The sequence below is a fragment of the Varanus komodoensis genome, unplaced genomic scaffold (genome assembly GCF_004798865.1).
Source record: "Varanus komodoensis strain SLA01 unplaced genomic scaffold, ASM479886v1 scaffold23, whole genome shotgun sequence".
Classification (NCBI taxonomy): domain Eukaryota; kingdom Metazoa; phylum Chordata; class Lepidosauria; order Squamata; family Varanidae; genus Varanus; species Varanus komodoensis.
In genome coordinates this window covers 1,562,635-1,588,867 of record NW_025335627.1, presented here as the reverse complement: position 1 = coordinate 1,588,867, position 26,233 = coordinate 1,562,635, and the positions used below count along the sequence as shown (strand labels likewise).

The window sequence follows — 26,233 nt, the reverse complement described above, 5'->3', positions numbered from 1 at the left end:
CAGTACACATTTCATTGTAAATTCTTTTATGTCAGGACAAAAGGAAACTAGTAAAAGTGTATTATCTAGTGGTACAATTGAAAGAGCAGCTGATATAGTAAAAGAGAAAGAGGAGCCAGTTATAACACCACAAGAACCAGGTAAGAGTAGGCAAGGGTCTCTTCAGTAAAGTTCATGTAAACTGCTTAGGGTTTTTTCTTAATATGTAGCAGTAGTAGAAGTAAATCAGTGCTGAACAGATGTTGGTATTTATACAATCACGTAGCCTCAGTTTACCATGTAATAAGTCTTAAATCTAGTGACGGGTAGTTGTTGAAAGACTAAGGTACAAATCAGAAAATCCCTGGTATAAATCTTGCATCTGTTGGAAACCTGCTACGTGAGTTGTACTCAGACTTAGTCACTTATCCGCAGTATAGGATATATACTGACCTACCTGATAAGTATTATTATTGTTGTTCTGTGACACGTATTGCCAAATTTATTTGTATAAATGGCTGGGGACTTTCAGAATGCAAGAATTTTTACAGGGGCTTGGCTGCTGGGTGGGAAGTTTGCAATTTACTTTCCTGTACCACCAGATGAATTTTTTCTCCTATATCTAATGGTAGGGAATTGGGGAGGGTGTGACAGAGAGCTCTAAACACCTAGAATCTAGAAATTCCACTGTAGTTTTTAGGTTCCTGGGAACTTGGGGAACATTTAAAACAATCTTCCAGATGGCTGGAGATGATGGTACTTACAGTGTTGAGGCTGCCAGGTTGAGAAAGGCAGTTTTAAGGGCTGGAAGGTGTATTCACTGGTGTTGCGCAGTAAGTTAAGGTAATACCTAGCACAGCACTAGCCCTCTAATGGCTTTCAACAAGTATGTATGTATGTATGCTTGGAATAATGGGAGCGAATACCCTTGCAGCTAGACTTGCAGATGAAAAATCAGCAACTGTTTTACTTGGAAAAGTTAAATCAGAAATTGCAGTAAAACAGAGAGGTAAGCAAAACAGTAGCCACTTCTTGAATAGTCTCTTTGGAAGATATATTTTGACTCATATGATTAAATTTTGTTTATGCTTTTTAAAACATTTTTTCTTTGTATCATAGGGTTCACAGTTCAAATGTTGCATATTTCATGTGGAAAAAAATTGCTTTCATTTTCATGCCTTCCAGAGAGTAACTTAAAGAAACCACCCATATTCACATACGGGGAATTCCTTACTGCAAATGAGCTAGTATATTCTTCCAGTATATAAACTTCCACGATTACAGTGGTAACTTGGCTCACACACTTAATCTGTTCCAGGACTCTGGTCGTGACCCAAATTGGTCATGAGCCAAGTCAAATTCCCCCATAAGGTTCAATGTAAATAAGGTTAACCCGTTCTGTAGCTTTTTTTTTTTACTCACAAAAATGTGAAGTAAAGTAACAAAGAACACAGATCGCAGCCGTCTCCCCCCCCTCCCAAGTGATCCTGCTGGGGGGGAGAGAGAGAGCCACGATTGTGCTCAGGGGTGGGGGGGGAGATGGGCACGATAGCAGCCACGCTCTTGCAGGGGAGACGGGTGCAATTGTGGCCATCTCCCCCCCCCGAGCATGATTGCGACCATCTTCCGCCCCCCTCCCCCAGCATGACCATGGTCGCACCTGTGCAGGGAAGGCGGGCGCAATCGCGATTGTCACCCGATGCGGAGTTCGTGACCTGTGGCAAAATTTTTATGACATTTCTGTTCGCGACCCGATTTGGTCGTGAACTGAGGCGTTTGTGAGCCGAGGTATCACTGTAATTATGGTGTATGAACCAGGAACTCTGGCTTGTTTCTGGCTTGTTCCTGGTTTGTAAATCACAATAAACAAAGCATGGGCAAAAGGTCTCTATTTTGTTTAGGTGCTTCTGTTTGCCAGTTGGGAAGCAAACAACAGCATGCACAAACACAACCCCTGCCTAATAATTATGTCAATTCCCTTTTCAAACACAATATGCTTGGGATGTTTTTTTTTCTTCACTAACTTAGTTATAAAGTATTGACTTTCTATTCAACAGTTTTTCTCTAGAGAAGAAATTGAAACTGATATGGGCAAGAGTTAGTACTTCTAATTAATGACTTACTATCCGTCCAGCTCAACCGGGGTGTGCTGTTTTTCCCATATCAAAATACATGGCACCCTGGCATGGGTAGGAAGAAACATGTATTGTTGCTGAATGCTTGAATGTTCCCTCCCCACCTCACTATAATAGAGCACACATACATCACCTAGTCTGACCTCAGAGCCTTCACTGGGCTTGTATCTTTTAGCAACTTCAGTAGAGTGAGTCAGTAATCAACAAGGAGATTTCCTGCCTCTATCCTGCATAGAAACTGCAAAATGTCTAATATATTTTTAAATTTCTCCTCTGTCTGAAAAATAATCATATGCATTTATATTGCAGATGAATCTTCCAGTGATGCAGGTAAAATGAATTTTAGAGATAACATACACTCTCATGTCTTCAGTGTATTTTAACTTCAGTAACATGGAACTTGAAAATATATTGTTTTCTATTCAGGTCACTGGATTTAGCATGAGTGTATTGTTAATTGCATTTTGTATTAGAATATAATAAGGTATATGTAGTAAAGGAGGAAGCTTTGGCCCTGATTTCCTTTACAATACTTGGTTTAACTTCACAACATGTCCAAATCTATGTGGGGAAGTCTATAGTCTGAACAGGATTAGAAAAGGAATGTTATAGGCATTTGATATTGATGTCTTTTTCAAAATTAGATGTAACAGATTTTTAAAAATTTAATAGAAGGAGATGTTCTGAACCCTGCAGCTCCTGAAAAAGCATTTGTTTCTGAGAACAATGAAATTGCGAATGAACTTCCATCTCAAGTCACCCCAAGGTCTGTCTTTATATTCTTTTTATCAGTTTTTGTATACTAATGTTATTACTATAGCTGAATATATAAACAGTCTTTATTCTTCCACTGAAATCAATGATATGCAAAGGTCCTTCACTTTAATTGGATTGTGCTCCATATATTTAAACTGACTCAAGACACATAACCTGATTCTGAAGCGACCCTGAATTGTGATTTAACATTATGTCGCAAGTAAAAATTGCCCAAGCGAGGCATACTCCCTACCACTCTTCTCTCCTCCAGCACAATTTGAAAAAGGATTTTATTAGTGTTTAGTTTCACTTAGAGTAATCCTGGTTTGTTGTTACATATAAACAAGAGTTTGATTTAAACCGTGATCTTTGTTTTGTATGTAATGATAGGCTTAGATGGATACAAAGTGAAACTATACACTAGCAAAGTCTCTTTCTTCAAACCACTCAGTAGAAGAAAAATGGAGAGGAAGAATGTGAACCTGAAGGTTCCTTCCACTTAGGCTTATTCCACTTTGGGCATGTAACTCTAAACCATGGTTTTATGTTGCATGCTGAGCCCATTAGCTATTGACCATAGTTACAGAATTTTTCACATACCATGAGTAGTAAAAAGTCTGATAGGGCTGTAAGATAACAAATGGGCAGCTAATTTCTGGGTCATAGGGGCCCTCTCTCATTTCCTTTAGAATACATTTCCCTTATCCATTCCTTGACTGATATAAAATATAGTTTAGAGTTGCATGTGAAGAAATGTCAACCTTCATTAATATTATTTAGGTTACCTTGTAAACAAACTTTTTAAACCATAATTGGAAAGTTCTGACTTTTAAATCACGATTACAAGGGAAGGTGGTTAGTGAGCTGCATATTTCTCTCCCTGTTTTACTGGGATAGGGTTGTTTCTGTTTTATATTTATATTTATTTATTTATTTATTAAAACATTTTTATGCCGCCCCATTCGCCGAAGCCTCGGGGCGGCTTACATCACTAAGTTAAAATAATTATAATATAAATTAAAAATATAAGTATTTATAAAAATAAAAATTAAGTATTATCTTGCTTTTTTAGTAATATGTTTTGTACTGAATCAAAGTTGAAATAAAAATTGTAAAATTTAGTGTGTGACATACATTTCAGACTAGAAGCATATTCACGTTTTACTCCTTAGATGCCACACTGTCTTTAAAAAGCAAGCCCAAAAACCCATGCTTACTAACATAGCAATACTGGTACGGAGTGCAGATGTGCACACTGACAGAAATTCAGATTCTCTGTTTCGTGGAGAAGACAGATGTGAGGAAAATCTTGCTATTAGATTGTTACTTCATTGATTGCCAAAGTTAATTCAGCTAGTCTGATGGCTAGGCAGGTCTCCCTTCCCCCTCTCAGTGTTCCATGTGTATTGTCCCAAAGCTGCCCACTCAATGAAAGAGCATCCCAGAGAGGAGTGTACCATCCTTTCATCAGTGAATTATGATAGCTGTGCTCTCCTGCTAGAACTCCAGAACAAGCTCTCAAGATCTATTTGTAGGAGAGTTCTGTCACGTATGCAGAATGGCTTGTAGGGTGAAGAATTTTAGGCCTAAGGTGCAAATCCAGCCTTCTGGAGTTCTTGTCAGGCTCTCCTTGATTCCCCAGATAGCTAGAAACCTTTTCCCTGGCCGCCAATCATCTGGTGGATTCTCTGCTTTGACATAGTTTTTTCCCATTCTAAAATGTCAAAAAGGCCCTGCAAAGGCTTAGTTACTGTCAGTAAGAACTTTAAGGTGGAATCCCATGTATCTGTAGACAGAAATATACAAATCCCAGCATTCTTCAGCCAGCATGGTGGTAAGTTCCAGGGCTTTTTTCTGTCTAGACATGCAGAGGATTGTACCCGTAAGCTAAAATATGTTGGCATTTTTTGCTCTTCCCCTTTTGCTTTCTCACCTGCCCACCACTAGTATGTAGCACCTGAGAGCTTCTCAAAAATGGAAGTTGCCCTCAGGTTAAAAGACGTTCAACACCCCAGCTATATTGAAATGAATGCGCATTAGCTATGTATACAGAAAGTGCATATTCCAAACTCTGGATCAAGAAAAACATAACCTGAAGAACAATGAAAAATACGTGTTGTGAGCCTAATTTTAATAATTGTAAGAAATACTCATATTGATTTGAGTTGCTCATGTTAAATTAATTGCAATATGTGAATCAGAATCTGCTCCTGTTTGGCTAAATTAGAATTTTCAAATGGTTTTAACTCTTACCACTCTAGTTTTAAAGGTTACACTTCTAGGGAAAATTGAGTTAGTTCTCTATATCCCTTAATCATCAGTTATGCAAACAAAAGGAGATTACTTCTCAGTCAAAATTAACTATTTTTCAATCCTATCGATTTCAGTAAAAGTTGTGCCTGTGTTAACATAAATGGAGATAATGAACAATTATTAGGATGGATTTTTATTTGGACTTAAATCATCCCCCCTTGTGGTTGGAATTACTGAACTATAATTACTTAAGAATTAGAGGTTTCTGTTATAATAATGCATTCTTTATTGAGAAAGGTTTGAAATGAAGGGGGGGGTTGGTATTTATTCCAGTTAAATGGCTTCATGAACTAATTTGTGCAAATTGAGACAACTTTTAACTAACTTCACAGAAGGCTCCCACGGCCGAGCAGTGCAAGACCCGCTCCACCCCGGATAAAACACCAAGAAATTACAGAGGTTTCACTGCTAGAGAAGTAAGGACAACATTAGGAGTTACTATTATTATTAGTAATATTAGTATTGCTAAATGTTCTGTTGTGTTATCAGTAAATACTGCCCAGTTTCAAAACTTTCATGTATGTTGAATAAAATGACAGTCTATTTTTCTGATCTATATGGCATTTTCTAATACATCCAGTTAGGAGACAAGATCCAGCACAATATTTGTGAAAATGCATTTAGTATATGTATATTGTGTATATTAAATGTCTTAATTGCATGATTGCACAGCAATCTCATGTTCTTAATAAATTAGGTTTGTTTTAAAAAGTATTGCATACATTTCTGTTTTCTCTCGAATGTCAGCTTTTTTTGGAAATTGCCCTCCCCAAGATACTCCATCATTAAATAACTGAATGTTTATGCTCACTTTTCTGTTAGAGACAGCTCTGAATTCTTCTTGGAATGCTCATCAGTCAGAACATTCTACCAAAGTTTAGCTTTTTACCTTCTTTCTTCTAGAAATGGCAGCAGCAAAATAGTGTCAAATGTCATTATAGACAAAGAGAATGAGGATGAGGATGACCAGTTTGTTGTTGAGGCAACAGTGCAGCTGCCCGAAATGGCAGAAATGGCAATGGTGGGTTAACAATTTTCTCATTCAAATACGGAACTAAAGTTAATGTGGTGCTGTCCATTTTTGTTCTTTCTTCTTCCTTCAACGATTCTTGTAGATTGCTTTATTTACTTTGTTACTGAAGGCAGCCAGTTTGGAAATAGAAGTCTGGAGAATCAGCATTGAAGGCAACCTAGAGACTGCTTTCTTCAAATCTTGTCTAAACAAGATATGACCCAGATACCTGGAAATACCTGATGTAAAGTTTTCCTCCATGGCATATATCCCAGGGATCTGGTGTAAATCCGAATGATAGCCACATTTCAGGCTCCACTTGCATTGGTACCTAACTTAGCAGAGACTGTGATCTCCAAGTTGGACACTAATTTTAAACTTAACTTACAGAGATAAAACAACAATGCTGGAAAATACAGCTGAATGATGAACTGCTAATTTTCAGTTTGTATGTGTGTTGTGGTGGGATTAATCACTTTTTTGAGAAAAAGAGCTCAGTGCCATTCCAAGTATTGTCTCTTTATATTAAGAAGCTTGCAAGCATTAATGTAAACTTTCTTTCTATCTTCTTTTCAACTGCTATTACCAGGAGGCAACAGTGGAGCTGGAAGGAGATGAGAAACATGGTAAGTGTTTGGTTTGATTTTTTTTCTCAGCTTACTGCGTACCAGTAATTTCAGAAAGCAAAATCTTTATCATTGCTTAGAGACATATCCCTTCTATTCCACTCTTGTTTTTTCCTGCTGCCACTATCCACATTCTTATTTTACTGGCCTCCTTTCTGAATTCATTATGATGCTGCTTGATGCAGTTCTGCTCTCTTATCACCTGCTTGCTTTGGCCTAGAAGATTCTGAAGGTGGACTAGCCCTTCTTATCCTGTTTGTTCCATCTCCAGCCGGGTAGACGATACCCAGCACTGTGCAAGCAGATGTATCCCCCATCCCAAAAAGCCTTTCCAGGGTGTCAGGGAAGCCACAGAACATTCTCCACTCCCGGGCAGTAGTGGGACTGGGAAATTTATGATATCAGGCAGAGGAACCTTTGATGTTTCTCCTTTTTGCACCTCAGTTCTGGAAGACATAGTTCACAGTGTTATGTAAGTCACTACAACCCTGTAGTGAGCCTTTGGGGACTGGGACGCAGAGGGCTGCAGTGAGGAGAAAGGGAAGGGAAAGAGCTGTTGCATGAATTTGCCTTGTACTCATGCCGTAATGAATTTCACCCCTGAAAGTTGGCCCAATCCTTCGATTTTGACATTGACCTTATAGGTGGGACTTAAATGGATGCAGTGTTCTCAAGAATGTTATACTGGTCATTGTTGCCTCACCATTCATTATCTTCAGCAGTATAACGACATCATACGGATTCAACAGTATAAGGACATCTTACGGATTACAGAAAGAATATTTTTCTGAAATTCAGAAAAAAATTGTTTTAACAAACCCAACATGAATCACTGTGTCTGCTTAGGATTTAGTGTCTTTTCAGGTTGTAAATGCATGCATGTTTAGCAAGAAAAACGTCTTAAGAGGTCCCAACATCCCCCATGCAATTTATTTATTTATTTTTCAATTTATATCCTGCCTTTTTCCTACAAAGGGCTCAAGGCAGCTTATATCTGCTCCTCCATCTTATCCCCACAACAACAACCCTGTGAGGTAGGTTGGGCTGAGAGTCTGTGACTGGCCCAAAGTCACCCAGTCGGCTCCATGGCTGAGCGGGGACTAGAACCCAGATCGTCTGAGTCCCAGTCCCACGCTCTTAACCACTACACCACACATCCTATATAAATAGGATGATACACATACAGAATTCTTCTGCAGTTAATAAATACATTATTTTTTATCTTCAACAGGTGGGCTCGTCAAAAGAATATTGGAAACAAAAAAAGATTATGAATTGTCTCAGATGTCAAAATCTTCCGAGAAGGTAATATGCTAGCTTACTTTAAAGAATTGTTTATGTCAGATTTTTAGTTCCTGCTCTCTTGTCACCTCACCCGGCTCCGAGAGGGGGAGCAGGAGCAGGAGAGGGCTGAGAGGAGGGAGGTAAGGGTTGCTTTCCAAGGCGAGGGGAGGTGAGGGACAGGGCCGCAGCTGGCTGAACAGGTTGCCTCCCGCCTCTCCCTCCTGCGGGGGAGAGAAGCATGGCAGCCACTCGATGGCAGCAGTTTGCCCATAGAAGGCCACGGCAGAGGTGTGGGAACCGTGGCCCTACTCCACCTCAGCCTGTCCACCCCATGACTCGGGAGGCAGCCGCGGCTTGACCCGCATCCCGGGGACGTGGCTCACAAAGTTAAAAAAAATAGATTTAAAAAGTTGTATTTTTCTTACCTTCTATCCTTTTTTAGTGTCTTTGTCTCTCTCTCTCTTCCGCCCTCCTCTCTTCTGTATCCCTGCTCTGTATTCAGAACCAACGGATGCATGCAATGGGGGGAAGAGCTGCTGCCCTCGCAATTGAATGGAGCTGTTACAATTTGGCATGTTAAGATCTTTCTTGTATAGTTCTTCTGTGTACTCTTGCTGCCTCTTCTTTATCTCTTCTACCTCTGTTAGGTCCCTGCCATTTTTCCCCTTTATCATGCCCATCATCTTTGTATGAAATGTTCCCTTCATATCTCCAATTTTCTTGAAGAGATCTCTAGTCTTTCCCATTCTATTCTTGTCCTCTATTTTTTTGCATTGTTCATTTAAGAAGGCCTTCTTATCTCTTCTAGTTATTCTCTGGAATTCTGCAACTTACTATTCCTTCTCCTGTTTTGTAAAATTATTTTAGTAGTTGAATGTCAAAAGATATCATTAAAGTTTAGATACAATATATAATCTAGTATTTTTTATGTTTTAGCAGTGAGTCACCAGACTGTTCTATTTTGAGAAAGGTAGATTTTTATTTGTAAAAATGTACTTTTCAAAACCATTTACAGTTCCAGTTCACCTGCATTGATCTATAAAGCAAAGAACGCATATTTAGAATTATGTATCTTTATAAATTTTATTTATTTATTATTATTTATTATTTGCATTTATATACCCCCCTAATAGCCCAGAGCGCTCTCACAGTATTTTGTGAAGTACTATGAAAAATTGTGAGAAATCACAGTATTTTACAATGACATCAGACTCTATCCACAATGTGTATATTATTAAACTAAACATGGGGGCGGGGGGCAGAATCTTGCTATGGAAACTTTTTTCTATACTTAAAATATGATTTCATTTGTAAACCAGTGACTGCTGAAATATCTTTGGCAATTGTCCCTGTTGCCTTCAAGCACAGCTGAATGTACAAATGATTGATGTACATAGAAAGTATGATGAAAGAAGAAACCTCTAAAAAAATTGGATCCCAGCAAGGGAGATATATGCATACTTTGCATGAACTGCTTTTACTAATAGGAAGTAGGATTCCAGAAAGATCATTTTGCCACTTTTAAAGAAAATCATTGTTTAATCAAGTTCTATTTATGACTGAATGCTGCCTTGAGTGCCATTTTGCCTAGTAGAAAGTCAGGCTACAAATCAAATAATTAATATAAATCACAAATAAAATAAAATCTGATATTTCCTCTTCATATGCTAAAAGAAGGCCTTGAACAGCTTTTGACGTTTTAAAAAAACTGAAATTATGAAAATAACTGGTTTAGGAAGCTTTCCATGTGTGTAATTAGTTTCATTTCATTACAAGGTTATATTAGTGAGGCATTGACTAAAATCATATAAAATATTTTATGAACACTACCCTACAGGGTAATCCCATGCATGCTTACTCAGGCATAAATCTCAATTAGCTTATGGCTGATAAGCTGTATGTATCACTACAGCTTGGCAGAGCACTCCTGTGGCCCCTAGATGGTGTCTAGAGTACAATAGGATTGTTCAGATTCCCCCATCTGAAGTTGGAAACAAGCTTTGACCTTGAAGCTGGGGGTCCACACTTGGATTACCCTCTTCACCCTTACAGATGGCATGGAAAGAACTGCAGCATCTGTTACTCCAGAGTCATAAGAACAAAACCTCAGTACAGGTGATGAGAGTGTTCCAGGGTAGGGCAGGAAGGAAAGGGAATTTGCTGGGTTACAACATATTATGGTAGCACACCAGCCTCCTTACCTCCCTGTTTGAACAGTTGAAGCTAGACAGCAAAGATTGGTTTGCAGGGCATGAACAGCATGGAGGCAATCCCCTGCATGGGATGTACATAAACATTTAGAAAGTTTAGAAAGTTTTGGGTATTGCTGCTGATTGCCCTAAGTCACAAACTCTCAAGCTAACCTACCTCACAGGATCGTTGAGGGAAAAAATGGAGAGGAGGAAAACTTCGTAAGAAACCATGGGTTCCTTGTTAGAAGAAAAATGGCAGGGTATAAATATAATGTAATTTTTAAAATAGATTATTTTTGATGCTGCTTCAATTTTCATATTGCTGTGTGAGAATCAATTATACTGATTTCACTGTATAATTGAGCATTTCATACAATCATAGAATAGTAAAGTTGAAAGGCTAGAGTTGACTTGTGGAGTCAAAATGAAGGCCATGGGGTCCAGCCCCCTGCTATTGCAGGACACCAGTTTGTACCATCCCACTCAGATGGCTGTCCAGTTTCTTTTTGAATTTCCCTAGTGTGGGAGAGCCCACCACCTCTCTAGGTAACTGGTCCCACTATCAAATTGCTCTGACCATGAGGAAGCTTTTCCTGATGTCCAGCCTGAATCTTGGTTGTCACAACTTGAACTGATTATTCCATGTCCTGCATCCTGGCATCAGTGAGAAGAGATCTTGAGCTTCCTCGTTGTGACAGCCTTTGAGGTAGTTATAGAGGGATATCATGTCCTCCCTCAGTCTTCTCTTCGCAAGGCTGCCCAGTTCTCTCAGTCTCTCTTCATAGGCTAGTGTTTCCAAAGCTTGGATGATTTTTGTTGCCCTCCTCTGGACCCTTTCTAATTTCTTCATGGTTGTCTTTGTGCATCACACATATGGGTGCTGCACCTGCAGATTTCTCTAGCTTAGCCTAGAACTTGCCATGGAGCCCCAGCCACCCACCCCCCATATAAAAGGCGGGCTCCCACCATTTTTTCAGGTTGCTTTCGACTGCTATTTGCCTCTGTATCAGGATCTCTAGCATTTCTTGCCTTTTCTCTTCAACCCTTGTTCATACTTTTCAACTTTCCTTTACATTTCGATTTAATCTCAGCTTTGATTATCTTGTTTACTGCCCAATCCTTTATTCCCCAAAATCCCTTCTTACCCTCTCCCTTCCCTTACAACCCTTAAACTCAATCACTCCCCATATAAAATAAATTTTAAAAACCCCTTCTGTTTTGAATTTTCTTTATTTCTTTCCTTGTTCCTCTTTATTTCTTTTCCTTGTTCCACTCAGCAAATGGGCCTTCAGAAGCTGGCCTTCTGGTTGTGGAGTCAAAATGCCATCTTCTGATGGGTACTCTCTCTGCCTGTTCTGCCTTGGCCAGGAACATTGAGTGGACAAGTGCCAACACTGTCAGGCGTTCACTGAACAGGCACATAGAAATAGAGCCGGGAAGCCCCAGATGAAGATGTGGGAGTGGACTTTGGGTGTGATGAGAGATGTTGCTGGAGAAGGAGGTCCATCCTTTGAAAGGGCTTGAAAGAGCCCTCAAGGAAACACCCTCCCACTGACACCTCCACTAAAACTAACCCCTCTGCCGATCATGGGGAATTGGAGGAACTGAGAAAGAAGGAGGAGAAAGGCAAACATCTCCAATCCAAGGCATCAGAACTGAAGAAAGGGGCTAAGAAGACCAAAGGCCACACTGTTTGGAATGTCACCATTCCGCAATTCCAGAACAAAGAAAGTCTCCAAAGAGGCTACTACCATTGTCCTCTTGGAACTGAGCTCTCCAGCTCGTAAGGCTGCGATCTGATTGCTACTGAGTCAGGCTTCTTTAGACCAATGTTCCTCAGCCCAAGGAGCTCAGTGTCGTTCGCCCATCTGAACACAGTCTACAAATAAACCAGCTCTGGCATCATTCTCAAATGGTGAAATCAAAGAATCTCTGGCCCCTGCTCACCCGAGATCTTCACCTTGCCAGCAGGATCTGTCAAATGCCATTCCCTTGACTTTGTGCTTGCACACTGTCCATGTAACCATCTCCGATGTCTTTGCACAGATCAATTTCAGCCATGGATCCATACTGTGGACGACCCTATTGGTTCTCTGGTCCAGGACAGTGCTATCTCAAATATCCTTGGGACCCAATGGCAGATCCTTGTTGGTACGGTTGGCCAGATCCACCTGTGACCACTCACCATCACTGGTCACCACCAAGACCCATCCGTCGACAAGACGTCTTAACAGGAACAGCATGAGAGATCTCCTTCTCTATTTCCTGCCACCAACTCTACAAACATGGACTATGTGGACTCTGACACCTCTGAAGTGACTGAACCAGTCTCCACATCCCCGGATAAAGTGATTTCTGTTCAGGGTCAGGGATCTCTAGGAGAAAACCTGGGCCAGGTCCTCCATATGGCAAGGACTCACAAAATACCGGTCCAAGAATCAGTTGAGCAGACTGAGGTTATAGTCTGTGACCCCATCCATTTAGAGGACACTGTTTATACCGGCCCTATGGAAGGCTATGAAAGAGCCCTGGGAGATCCCTAACAACCCTCACCTGACATCACGCCATCTCAAGGAGATGCACAGAGTCCAGGAGCAGGATATTCCTTTTTTGCTCCATCATCCTCACCCAAACTTCATGATCATGGAGTTAACTCAGGGAAGGCAACAGCATGACCATACCACATCAACAGACCGGGAAGGTTGACGCCTTGATGTGATGGTGTGCTACATCTACTCAGCGATGGGCCTGGGCCTCTGCATATTGAATTATGAGGTGATGATGGGGAGGTACCAGGCCTTCTTATGGCAGCAGATGGAGGCTCTAGCAGCTTTTCTCCCAGACCAGCATAGGGAACTCGCCAGAGTCTTCCTTGCTGAGGGCATGCAGCTGTCCAAACAGCACATCACCACAGCATGCCACCATGTCGATTGCAACTTGAGGGTCCTAGTTGGCACAGTAGCCTTACATCGATATGCATGACTTTGGATGACGAATCTCACCTGGCATGGTCCCATATAGAGTTGATGCCATTCGATGGAGAGGGCCTCTTTCATGCTCGAACTGGCAAACGTCTGGACATCATCCAGAAGGCAAAGGTGACTGCTTGGCAGATGGGATTGGATTCCATCTGTCTTGACACCATAAGTGGCCATGGAACAGTCAAGCTCCGTATTACGCATTGTTGGGTAGGCAACAACCTAGTAGCCAAAGCTGCCAATATTTCAGCTGTTCTCAGGGCTGCCCATGAGGAAGGGAAGACACTTCTAGACCCCAGCTAACCAAGAGGTGCCCAGCAGGGAATAAGAGACAGTGATGATGGGTTGCATGAACCAGTCCTCTAGAATTGACCACCTACCAATTTGGAGACCCTTTGAGCCACCATGCACTCACCTGGGAATCTTTCACATCTGACCGGTGGGTGCTTTTCATCGTAAGAGATGGTTACGAGATCAAGACTTCACCATCCTCACAACTCCTCCATCACCACCTCATATTTTCTTTACTAGAAAAAGGAGCCATTCACCCAGTGCACTGGTCTGATCTTAAACATGGGTTCTACTCTCAATACTTTATGGTACTGAAGAAGGATGGTGGTTGGTGGCCAATACTAAGACCTAAGAAGAATAAACTGGTATATCGTCTGTAAGACATTTTGTATGGTTTCTCTTCAATTGATAATTCCACTATTAAAGGAAGGAGACTGGTTCACCTCCATTGATTTGAAGGATGCTTACTTTAATATTGCCATACATCCAAATTACTGACACTTCCTACGGTTTAAAATTGGGGTGGAGCCTTACGAATTCATGATGTTGCCATTTGGACACTCCACTGCTCCAAGAATGTTCACTAAATGTATGGCACCGGTGTGTGCCCATTTAAGACTCAGGCATTCACATTTACCCTTACTTAGATGAACTGGCTCATCATGGTGGACACCAAAGAATCTCTCATTCAGTCCATTAATGATATTTGTTTTACTTTGGAGAACTTGGGGCTATATATTAATGCAAAGATAGCCATTCTCATTCCTGTGCAAACCATTCTCTCCATTGGAGTGGTGCTGGACTCTCATTCAGCTTGGGCATATCTGCCCAAAGACGACTGCATGGACAAACTGGTACTCTCAGTGTCAATGATCAGATCCAGCCCAAAAGTATCAGTATGATGGATCCAACAATTACTCAGGCATTTGGCATCAACCGTGTCTGTGGTACATTTCACCAGACTGTGTATGTGACCTTTGCAGTTATGGCTCCTAAAGTCCTTCCATCTGGAACATGACCCTCCAAGAAAGCAACTCACTGTTCCGATCACAGTACGCGGCAGCTTCATGTGGTGGACTTGAGAAACTCATCTGTCTCAGGGCTTGCCATTCCAACCAGTGGAACCAACAGTCACCATTACCACATACATGTCGCTCACAGGCTGGGGTGCCTACTCTGAAGGACTAATGACAGCTGGCCCATTGGATCATCGGAAACATCACTTTGGCATATGAACTTTCCTCTTTAGACCTGCCACACAATCCACGAGTGCATTCCGGAAAGGCTATATCTACTTCTTCTGCCCTCCGTGTAGGACTTCCGATTGAGTAACTGTGCAAAGCAGCAACACAGGCAACACTGTTGACATTTTTTCAGACATTACAAGCTGGACATTAGGGTGAGGAAAGACTGCTCCTGTGGGAAGGCAGTACTGTCCTCCATACTGCAATAACTGGGACATCCATAAACTCTTCTGCTGTCATACGTAAAGGTTTATGAATTCAACTAAAGAGGACAATTTATATTTATAGAGGGGTGTGTGTATGTGTATCTGTGTTTATACTGATGTTAATGGTGTGCATGACAGATAATGGTGTGTATTGGCTGACAGATTGATACTAATGCAGCAGGATGTCATGAATGGTGACTATATTTCTAAATGACGCTTCCCACCACCATTGAGGGATGCTTGCTAGTCACCCATATGTGTGATGCACAGAGAGAATGACTAAGAAATGCAGATTGCTTGCCTGTAACTGTAGTTTCTCAAGTGGTCATCTGTGTATTCACACAGCCCACCCATGTCGGTGTTGTCTGATTGTACCTGTATAGCAGACTGCTGCCTTTTGACTTGAACAATTAGGAAGCTAGCAGACCAAATACATTCATTGCAAATGTCGGTCCCAAGTAGAACTGAAAAAACGGCAGGAGCCCTTTTATGGGAGTGGGGGGCAGACTCCATGGAAAGTCCTAGGCTGAGCTAGAGAAATCTTCCTGAACAGAGGCACTGTGCAGGTGCAGCACCCATATGCGTGAATGCACAGGTGACCACTCGAAGAAGTACAGTTACAGGTATGCAACTTGCATTTTTCTGCATCTTTCTTAAATACTGGTACTCAGAACTGGACACAGTATTCCAGATGAGGTCTGACTAGTGAGGAGTATAGAGGAACTACTACTTCTCGTGATTTGGAAGTATTACTTCTGTTAATGCATCCCAAAATAGCATTTGCCCTTTTTGCAGCTACATGACATTGTTGGCTCAGATTTAGCCTGTTGTCCACAATTACTCCGAGATCCTTTTCTTTTTCAGTTCCGTTGAGCCATGTATTCCCCAGCTTGCATCAATGCCTTTGGTTTCTTTTTCCTAGGTGGAGGACTTGGCATGTGTCCCTACCGAATCTCATTCTGTTGCTTTCAGTCTTGTGTTCAAGTTTATCAAGATTGCTCTGAATCTTCATTCTTCCTTCTAGGGCATGAGTCCTCAAACTATGGCCTGGGGGCTGGATCCGGCCCGTCATGCCCATTTATCCGGCCCACCATGCCCATTTGGATGTGCCACACCCACGTACGCACCACCGCCCACCTCACCCCACGCCCAGGGAGGCAGCGGTTTGCTCGCTCGGAGAAAACGATCTCCAAGCAAGCAAGCCGCTGCCTCGTGCACCTGCCTTGTGGCACGTGCCCACCTGCGCCTCGCCTCGCCTCACTGCGCACTTCGCCTCAGTACACATGCCTACACGCGCCGCCCATGCCCCTGTGCCAGCCCATGCGCACCACCAGCACCACCTTTCCAGCCCACACTCAGCACCGGCAGCTTTCAGCTGGCCCCTGGTGGAAAAGTTTGACGACCCCTGTTCTAGGGTGTTTGCTATTCCACCCAGTTTTGTATCATCTGCAAATCTGATTATCTTCTGCAAATTTGATTATCCTTGTACTTCCTCATCTAAATCATTAATAAAGATGTTAATAGCACAGGGCCCAGGACTGAACCCTGTGGCACCCCACTAGTTACCTTCATCTAGTCTGTGAAGGTGCCATTGATGAGCACTCTTTATATCCAAATTAGCAGCCAATTTGGAATCCACCTAATAGTGTTTTTATCTAGTCCAGTTTTTGCTATTTTGCTTATCAGAATGTGGCAGGGCACTATGCCGAAAGCTTTGCTAAAGTCTAGGTAGATTATGTCCACAGTATTCCCTCTGTCTATTTGGGACGTTACCCAATCAAAAATTGAAATTAAATTAGTCTGACAGGATTTATTTTTGATAAATCCATGTTGGCTTCTATTAATCACTGCATTTTCTTCAAGATGCTTGCAGACTGATTTTTTAATAATTTGCTCCAGAACTTTTCCAGGGATTGATGTCAGAAGCTTTTTCAGCATTTAGAACTTCATCAAATAGTATAATTCTTTTCACAAATATTAGCAATTCTTTTCAAAACTATTAGCAATTTATCTAAATTATGATGTGATTAGCAATATTTTGGTTCTTTGCCATATGTTTGTGTATGAAGTATGCACAGTAGGAGAGAATCTGAAAAGTGGGAGAAGGGAACTGATTCCTTCCCCCACTTTGCTTCCTTATACTTTGTCATCCCAGACATTTCCTGCCAGCTTCACCCATTCTTGATATTGGAACCTGGCTTGGAGAAGAGTTCTTGGATGGTAGGGACGTTTCAGCTGACCTCTATCATGCTCCCATTTGGATTATATATCAGACCAGCATTCCTGCCTGTACATTTTAAAAGCATTTGTTGCTGCCATAGCAAAGCTCTCCCAGACATCTTAAAAATGGAATTAGCTTTATATACATAGCAGGAACGTTATGCTTCCAGCTGGTTTTCAGTACAGTCCATTTGTGATGCTTCCTGTCCAGGCCCTCTGTGCTCTTCCTCTTGCTCAAAAGAGCAGCCATGTTGATCAGATTAAGGGTCCATCTAGCCCAGCCTAGCATTTTGTTCACACCATGTTCCGCCTCTTAAGAATCCCACAGGTAGGACATGAGAGTACTAGCACTCCCCCACGTACGTTTTCCAGCAACTGGTATACATGATGTCTGAGGTAGTGTGTAGCCATAATGACTTTGATAGCCTTATCCTCCATGAATTTTTAAATTCTTCCCTTTTTAAGGCCATCCAAATTGGTGGCCATCACTATGTATTGTGGTAGTGACACGGCTTAACTCTGTCCTGTGTGAAGTAGTCCATCCTTTTATCTGAAACCTCGCACCTTTCATCTTCCTGGGATCATCCCATGTTCTGGTATCATACAGAAAAATATCTCTTTATGCACTTTCCCCATGCAATATATAACTTTGCATATATCTGTCAAACTTCCTCTTCCTTGCCTTTTATTTCTACCCTAAATTTATTCCCTTGCTTTTTCTAAACATCTTCCCCCAATCTGGTGCCTCCTCCTCCTCTGGGTGATTTGATACCTCAGTGAAATTTTGGTCTAATTATGGAAAGATCTTACAATTTGTACAGCACTTCCTTTCAGAGGTGGTTTAGGTCAGGAATAGGCAGAAGGTAAATCTGAATCTAATGACAGATCTCTACATGACTTGCAGTAGATAAGCAGGGATTTTAGACTCCCAAATGTTTAACAATAGCAGCAGCAACAAAATGAAATGAGGAAAGTTTGTGGTAACCCAGAGTGGGTTTAAACATAGAAGAACTGTGAGTTCTTGGGCTTAGAATTCTTTAATTCTAAACGTGTGCCTTCTGTACCAGACCTTGGTTGGTGGATGTAGAAAAGAAGATTAAGTCCTGCAAGTCTGGAGTCTATCCACCCTTGGCATAGAATATGTTGACTTTCTGCTCTACAGAGTCCTTCACATCAGCATGCTGAGCAGAAGGTCTGCCTCTTTCTTCTCAACTGACTGCCTCAGCAAAGGCATTTGGAAGCTGTGGAGCTGCTGGGGTTGTGGGGGCAGTGCATAAGCAGGAGAGTGCTTTTGTTGTCATGCCCTCCCTGTGGGATTCTCAGAGGCAGGACAAGGTGTGAACAAAGTGCCGGACTGGGCTAGATGGAGCCTTAATCTGACTAACAAGGCTGTTCTTATAAGGAAGAGTATGGAGGATCATGACGGGAAGCATCACAAGAAGGGAGGTGGCTTCATGGCCACAGCTGATGAAAAGTGTGATAGACAGATACCTGCCTTCTCCTTCTTCTCCCCTGGTGGCCTCAGTGATAGCAGCTGGTAGCCAGAGAGAAGGAGTTATTCAGCTGCAGCAGTATCTAAGCATGATGGAAGAGTGTGTTGCTGCTGCTTTCATGGGTTTAAAAACTATAGACGAATAAGCACACTTCAGTTCACTCCTTTAACAATTACCCTTTTCTGTCATTTCTGTCTGTTGTTTTGTTTATTAAAAAAACTAGGAAAGACCATTTTTGTCAGAAGCAGCAAAGAGAAAGGAGAAGGATTTAGTAGCAAAAGAAATAGAGAAGTTTTGTGGATCCATTCAAGCCCTTTGCCGGAGTGCTCTCCTACTTGGAAAAATCATGGACTATATTCAGGAAGATATGGATGCCATGAAGAATGAGCTCCAGATGTGGCAGAATGAAAATAAACAACTTGAAGAGGCCCTCCAGAAGGAACAGAGGTGAGGCTCTTAAGACAGCCGGTGAAGACTTGGTTAACATGCTAAATCTTATCAATTTCTCAAGTTAATCTTTGCATGATGAATCAGAGTGGAAAGCTGAGGGAGAGGCCAGGGTAGGAGAAGTCTCTGCCAATATTTAAAGTTGTCTATTATTGCAGAAAAATATTGATGGAGTCAGAACACACCCAAATCTTCAGTGGTGCAAGGGAAATGCATGCACATTTCCCTCCAGCTGCCAGGTATATGCCATTGTATCAGACTGAAAGTGAGTAACCACTAACTTTCAACTAGCCTTTCTTACCATAAGTTGTGTGAGGGCTGGCACTCAGCTAAACAATCAGCTAGCATCATAGAGTATTGTCAGACACTGGGATGGCAAAGGTTAAGGAGTGTCATCATGCAAGCCCCCCCCCCCCCAATAGCTTACCTGGGGCCAGGGAGCTTCCTAGCCTTCTCCTGGGCTGTCTGCCTTTGAGGACTGGGAGAAATTACTTTCCACTGGACTCATTCCTTGCTTCCTTTTTGCCTGATCTAGCAGTGTAGGAGTCTTCCAAGACCCTTCCATTCACTATCAGAGGAAGAGCACATGATGGTTTTACAGTGAAATGTGAGATTGAAATTTTCTAAATAAGTATGTTATTTTAACTGACATGGGCGAAATGGGCCAGTAGACTAGAATTCGATGTGGGAGGATAGGCCTGTCATCCAGCTTCCACTGTGTCGCCTCTAGTTAATCTAGCTAATCCAGATAACTGTCCAAGTATAGTAGCTGCATTCTGAATTGCAGCTGTTTTCCCAAGGCACATGCTGGTCAATAGAATCGTAAGACTGATGGCCCAGGATTGAGAACAGCCTCTGATCTTTTCAGATTATGTGAAAATGCTATAGAACGTCGAAACGTTTGCTTTGTGTATCTCACTTAAATACTGTCCTTCCTCCAAAGGAGCTCAGTATGTAAATATAAGATCATGTGATTTCATCCATACAACAATCTTGTGATTAGACTGAGAGTGTATGACTTATCCAAGGTGACCCAAATGAGTTTTCTGGCTGAGTACAAGATCCAAAGTCTTCCACCACCCAAATCCTTTTCTTAGGCCAGATTAAAAGCTCTTTCCATATTGGCTGCACCAATTCATTGTGGTCTCTGTGCATCACACACATGGGAAGATTCCTGTTTTTGGGAAGATTCAGCTATAACGGTTTTTGGCGAGAACTCCACTCCCCTACCCCCTCGTATAAATTGGGTGGAGTCCCCACCCTCTCACCAGTCTGCTTTCGACTGCTGTTCGCTGTGCCTCAGGTTCTTTCTTTGCTTCAATTCCCTCTTGTACTTCACTTACCTTTAAACTTATCTTTACAACTTTACCCAAAATACTTTATCACCTCAGTCCCTAACCTTCATCACAAAACCTTATCCTTGCACTCCCTTCCCCTTCCCCCCCATAAACTCCCCTCCCCCCCCTCAAATAAACCCTTCTATCATCTCTCTTACCCTTATTTTCCATTTTTCTCTTTCTCCTTGTTAGAGCAGTGTTCTGCTTTTAGAAGGTGTGGCCAGTGCGGAGTGAAGATGCTGTCCACAGACATGCTGTTGGCACAAATCTGCTTGATTTGTGTCGGTGAAGGTCATCATGTGGACAAATGTGTTCATTGCCAGGCCTTCACCAGACAGTCTCACAAAAACAGAGAATTGCTTCAAAGTCCTCTGGGACAGGGCTTTATTGGCGATGAGAGAGGCTAACGCAGCTCCACCTGCTGGTCTTTCTACCTCTGAAGGAGACTCTCCCCGCCATACAGATGAAGGGGAGAGCGCTAGAACTGAGAAAGATCACTCAGGACAGTCTCAGTCTCCTAAGAAATGTAAGGAGAAAAGGAAGCACCTTGAGACCGAAGGAACCACTAAGGGAAAGTGTCCCAAGAAAGATAAACTGGAGAGGAAGAAGAAGAAACACATTTGGCATGGAAAGACGTACCATTTCCACATGTAATGGAACTGAGTGCCTCGGTAACGAGTGAGCCTCCAGTTCATCCGCCATTGATCCGGACAACTCCCCGACCATCTCCTTGTCACATACCGAGCCCTTCTCCATGGCCATCGCTGAGGCCATGATTCAGTCCAGTTGAGTTGCAAGTTCCAGAACCAACAGTGCAGACCTCGATATCAGAGGGAGAGATGCGGGAGTCCGCCATCCACTCTCCATCACCTTCTGATTGTTCGGTGCAATCTGTCCACGAACATCAGGAACTGACTCACCCTCCCACTCCAACTCGCTATGGTCAGCTATCCCCAGACACCTCACCAGGATTGATCCGTTGGCTACCCCCTCCTTTTGAAACCAGCCCGTCTCGTTATGAAAGGAGCCAAGACTGAATGCCACCTCCATACGGAGGATATGGATCTGGAGGATACAGACCTGGATATCTGTGAGAATACTTCCAGCCCTGCAGGTATCCATACCCACCACCACCAGTGTGTTACAGACAATCCTCCACATACTTGCTGTCTATGTCTAAGGAAGAACTGACTGCCTCAGCGACCACCGCTACCCATCCTCGAGATTTTGGCTCAATCCTCTTCTTCAAGCACTGCCTAACTCTTGGAGTGAGATTCTGAGGATACAGAACAGGCATTGACATCCCCTGACCGTATGGTATTGGCTCAAGGCCCGAGATTGCCTGATGAAAGTATGGGACACTTCTCTGAACTGCTGTTCCTTATCTCGACCTCCCTATGGATCAACATCCAACAACATACGGATCCAGAGCAAGATAACATCTATGATGTCATCAGGATGGAGGACACAGTTCCAGTGGCTCTACCTTTGATATCCACCCTACATCAGGCTATGATGAAGCCTTGGAAACTACCCAACCATCCACATCCTACCTCCTATTCTACTTCCCTGAGTCGATGTATAAGGTCAGGGAACTGGACATTCCATTTCTGCTGCGGCACCCGCATCCCAGCTCGGTGGTCATCAAGTCCACTCAGGCTTGGCAAACCAGAAAACACACTGCACTGACCAATCATGAAGGACAGAAAATTGATATGAAGTCTTGCTGAATCTCCCCTGCCATCAGCCTTGGACTCAGGATCTCCAATTATGAGGCCACTCTGGCCTGCTACTGGTATTTTCTGTGGCAGAAAATGGACTCTTCATTGGCGAGGTGATGCAGCTCTCCAAACAACAGTTAGCAACAGCGAGACATCATGTTGACTGCGACTCCAGGGTGCTTGTCAGTGCAGTGGCTCTCCAGATGGCATGCGTGGCTCCAGGCCGGTAATGCTGGTCTACAAATTTTGGGAAATTATCAACCTCTGAGATAAAATGTGGTAATTCTTACATATTTTGATTAGCTGAATTAGAAAACAGGTGATAAAGGTGCTTGTTGGGTAAAATTTTCAAGATATTTCACAGTGAAGATTTATACACAGGCGAGTATATTTGCCTACAAGGGAGGGAGGTGTCTGATGATCATGATGCCTCGTAACTTCTCGGCAAAGTACGGCAGGACAATGAAAATGGTACCACATGGAAGTGTATAAATTTATCTTCACTTTGAGACTACAGATTATTACCTAACTGTAATTTATTGTTCTTTTATCGCAAGGTACATTTGTCTTGGTCTACGTACGCATCATACAGTTACATCTGGTGGCCTGTGAAAGTGTCATTTCCAAGGAACAGTTGCCTGATATTTTCCCTCAGAAGCCAAGATGCCTCGAAACTGTATAAACCACACAGATAACTTCGGCTACGTTTGTGGCGAGGCTACATTTGCATCTCAAAAGTGCAGTATGATGGCAGTGGTAAAAAGGCATATATTTTGGATGCAAAATAGGGGATCAGGACAGGAGTTGGGCCCCTCATTATTGTTGCAGCACAAGCGCAACTTATTTGCGTCATTGGCTAAACAAGAAGAAAAAGTCCACGCCTTTCGCAGTCCCAATGGTGTGGAGGGAACCCACCAGTCATAGTAGCAAGTGCTATTTTTGTATGGTTCCCCCAGTTAAAAACCAATAAATGAATGGAAAGTTATGTTATGGTCTCAAAAAGATAAATTTATAATGATTGGTGTGGCACCATTCTCATTGCTACATTTATCTTACCAGACTTAAGTTTATCTACCACACCTGATCACCCAACACCAAGGCAGCGTTCAGCATCAGACATGCAAACTTACAGCGTGACTCATACAGTAACGTCAGTACCGACAGCTTCCTCGGTACCAACGGCAACTTCAGTATCGACGACAACCTTGGTACTGACAAATTTAAACCCACACATACAATTCATTCTGCAGTCCACATTTAAGACCAAATACTCAATGAACATATGGTTCAATTTGGAAACTTTTTACACACTTTGCTGCCAGTAACAACTTTTTACCTGAGCCTGCAACTATTGAGAACATTTTACAATTTCTTCTCTCATTACACCAAGGAGTCTTAAAACCTTCCATCAAGGAGTATGTTGCAGCCATTTCATACCATAGAGGACATATAAAGGGTCCATCTGTGTTCTCAACACCAGTTAACACACGAGTTCCTACGATGACTACAAAACCTATACCCTTCAACCTGGAGCCTGTCAGTTTTTCTGCAGGCATTAATGAAACCACCATTTGAGCCTCTGGTCTCCATCAATTTACGGCTGCTGTCTTGAAAAATGGTGTTTCTAGTGGCTATATCCTCCATCAGAAGGACTAGTGAGCTATGTGTCCTTCACGTCAACCCCCGTACCTCATTTTTCATAAAGAGAAGATGGTCCTTCGCACGGATCCAACATTCCTCCAGAAGGTAGTGACGGCATTCCATCTTAACCAGGATACAGTCCTACTGACATATATTCCAGCGCTGTCGACACTGATCGAGCATTCACTACATAGCCTCAGTGTGTGCAGATCCCTTGCATTCTGTTGGTCCCAAACTGAATCATTTTGAAAAAACAAATGACTGTTCATTAAATACTCTGAACACGACAAAGGAACACCAATAGGACCTCAGTGCCTTTCGAAGTGGATCGTAGGAACTATACAACTCTCCTACCAACTTGCCAAACTGGACTTGCCTGTTGCTCCAAAGGGACATTCCAGCAGAGCCGTTGCTACCTCATCTGCCCTACGTGCAGGCATACCTGTGGAGGACTTACGCAGTGCTGCTACATGATCGACTCCATGCACTTTTACCAAACGCTGCCGCCTCGACGTGAAGGCTAGACTGGACTGCTCCTTTGGCTGTGCCTTCCTCTCTGCTGTACTTCAATAGCAACACCGTCCCACCTCCAGGTGGGTAAGCTTGCTAGTCACCCATATGTGTGATGCACAGAGACCACGTTGAAGAAAGGCAGGTTGCTTACCTGTAACTGTCAATCTTTGAGCGGTCATCTGTGCATTCGCACAGCCCACCCGCCGGACCCACATCACTGTTGGCGACTGGGTTCATATATCCCAAATTTAATTTTTCCTAAACTTACACTTCCTTGCTGGTACCAGCTGGGGGCGAACGGGCGGTCTTCAGCTGACTGGCGAGATGGCGGGGACTCCACCCATTTATACAAGGCGGTGGGGGAGCGGAGTTCTGGCCAAAACCTGTTACAGCTGAGAGAATCTTCCCGAAAACATGCACTGCGTAGGTGCAGCACCCATATGTGTGAATGCAGATGACCACTCGAAGAACAGTTACAGGTAAGCAACTTGCCTCTCAGTGCCTTACAGTGATTTGTCAATGCATATTTATGATGTGAGCTGCATTGTCCCAGAAATGGAACTCCATGAAATTAATGGTTATCATCTGCCTAGGACAGAGATACAGAACCTGCAGCATGTGCCCCTGCCTCCAGACTTTAATTGCAGTTTTCAAGAGTGCTGTCCCCCCTTGCACTGCCAAAACTCCTTTTTGAGCAAAGCTGATACCTGCAGAGATACCTGCATCAGGATCACTGGGAGACGGGGGGTCACATTAGGTTTGTAGGATGGATCCTTATTATTTCTGATTCACAGATGGAAAAGTCAGACACAGAGCAGCATGCTTGCTTAAAATCAACACGTATATGGCTAAAGCAGGTTTGAATACAAGACTGCCAGACCTCATTCCAGCAGTCTGTTGAACCACTCTTGGTTCTCTCAGCTTAATCTTTTACGGTGATTCTCTCTCCCTACCTTCTCCTGCACTTCCCACGATTGAGCCCGATCCAACGTCACTGGCAGGCAAATAGTTGGATTCAACCCACAGACAAACTCTTAGGATAATTTTTTTAGAGTGTATTTCTAAGGAGCTTTCCCTTTGCTTCTCCTGTCGTGCCAATGCTATTACATACCCAGGACAGATTGATAGTCCTTCTGTGTGATATCTGCTTGTGTCTCTTTCAGTATCACAGATAGTGTTGTAGAACCCCTGAAAGCAGAACTTGCAGAATTGGACCAGTTGATCAAAGATGAGCAAGATAAGATTTCTGCTAAAAGGTCTAACATTTTAAAAGATGATGAAAAAATTCAGAAGATGGTCCATAATATCAGCTCAAGAAGGTGAATGGTGCAAAGTTTAAAAGGCTGGATGTATTTTTATTTTCTACAAAGCAGAAGAAAGAAACTAACTTACATAGAGTACAAATAAAACTGTTTCATACAAGTGGCATATGCAATCTCAAGTTGATTTATTCATATGATTGTTTATGACCGTCCTCAAGGATTGATGCTGTTTGGGTACAATTTGCCATGCATGCAACATTTGCAGGTTAAAAATGCACTCAATGCAGAACATCCACTATGTTTAACCTATGATAGCAGGGTTTCCACTATAGTTGGCAGAGGCCACTTTCCTGGATCCTTTAATACTATTTTCTTGTGATAAAGCATGGTTCCCTTCATTTCTCTCTCTCTCTCTCTCTCTCTCTCTCTCTCTCTCTCTCTCTCTCTATATATATATATATATATATATATATATATATATATATGGCATATATATATATATGGCATATATATATATATATGCCATATATGGCACAAAATGCCATATATATATGGCATTTTGTGCCAATAGAAACTCTTTTAC

General features: G+C 42.4%; 1 protein-coding gene across 3 annotated transcripts in view; it reads left to right on the top strand.

Annotated features, from left to right (window-relative positions):
• Window positions 1–25,816, top strand: part of TRAF3IP1 (TRAF3 interacting protein 1) — a 47,352-nt gene extending 21,536 nt beyond the window's left edge. Inside the window, exons 8-16 of one of the 3 annotated variants that reach the window (XM_044432115.1) lie at window positions 36–140; window positions 2,424–2,444; window positions 2,787–2,880; window positions 5,516–5,599; window positions 6,087–6,204; window positions 6,785–6,821; window positions 8,053–8,126; window positions 18,953–19,176; window positions 25,552–25,816. In XM_044432115.1, the coding sequence (XP_044288050.1) occupies window positions 36–140; window positions 2,424–2,444; window positions 2,787–2,880; window positions 5,516–5,599; window positions 6,087–6,204; window positions 6,785–6,821; window positions 8,053–8,126; window positions 18,953–19,176; window positions 25,552–25,711 (917 nt within the window). In that variant the 3' untranslated portion in view covers window positions 25,712–25,816. The remainder of the gene's footprint in view (window positions 1–35; window positions 141–2,423; window positions 2,445–2,786; window positions 2,881–5,515; window positions 5,600–6,086; window positions 6,205–6,784; window positions 6,822–8,052; window positions 8,127–18,952; window positions 19,177–25,551) is intronic. The other 2 variants (XM_044432114.1, XM_044432113.1) reach the window with 2 other exon arrangements.
• Window positions 25,817–26,233: the final 417 nt, after the last annotated feature.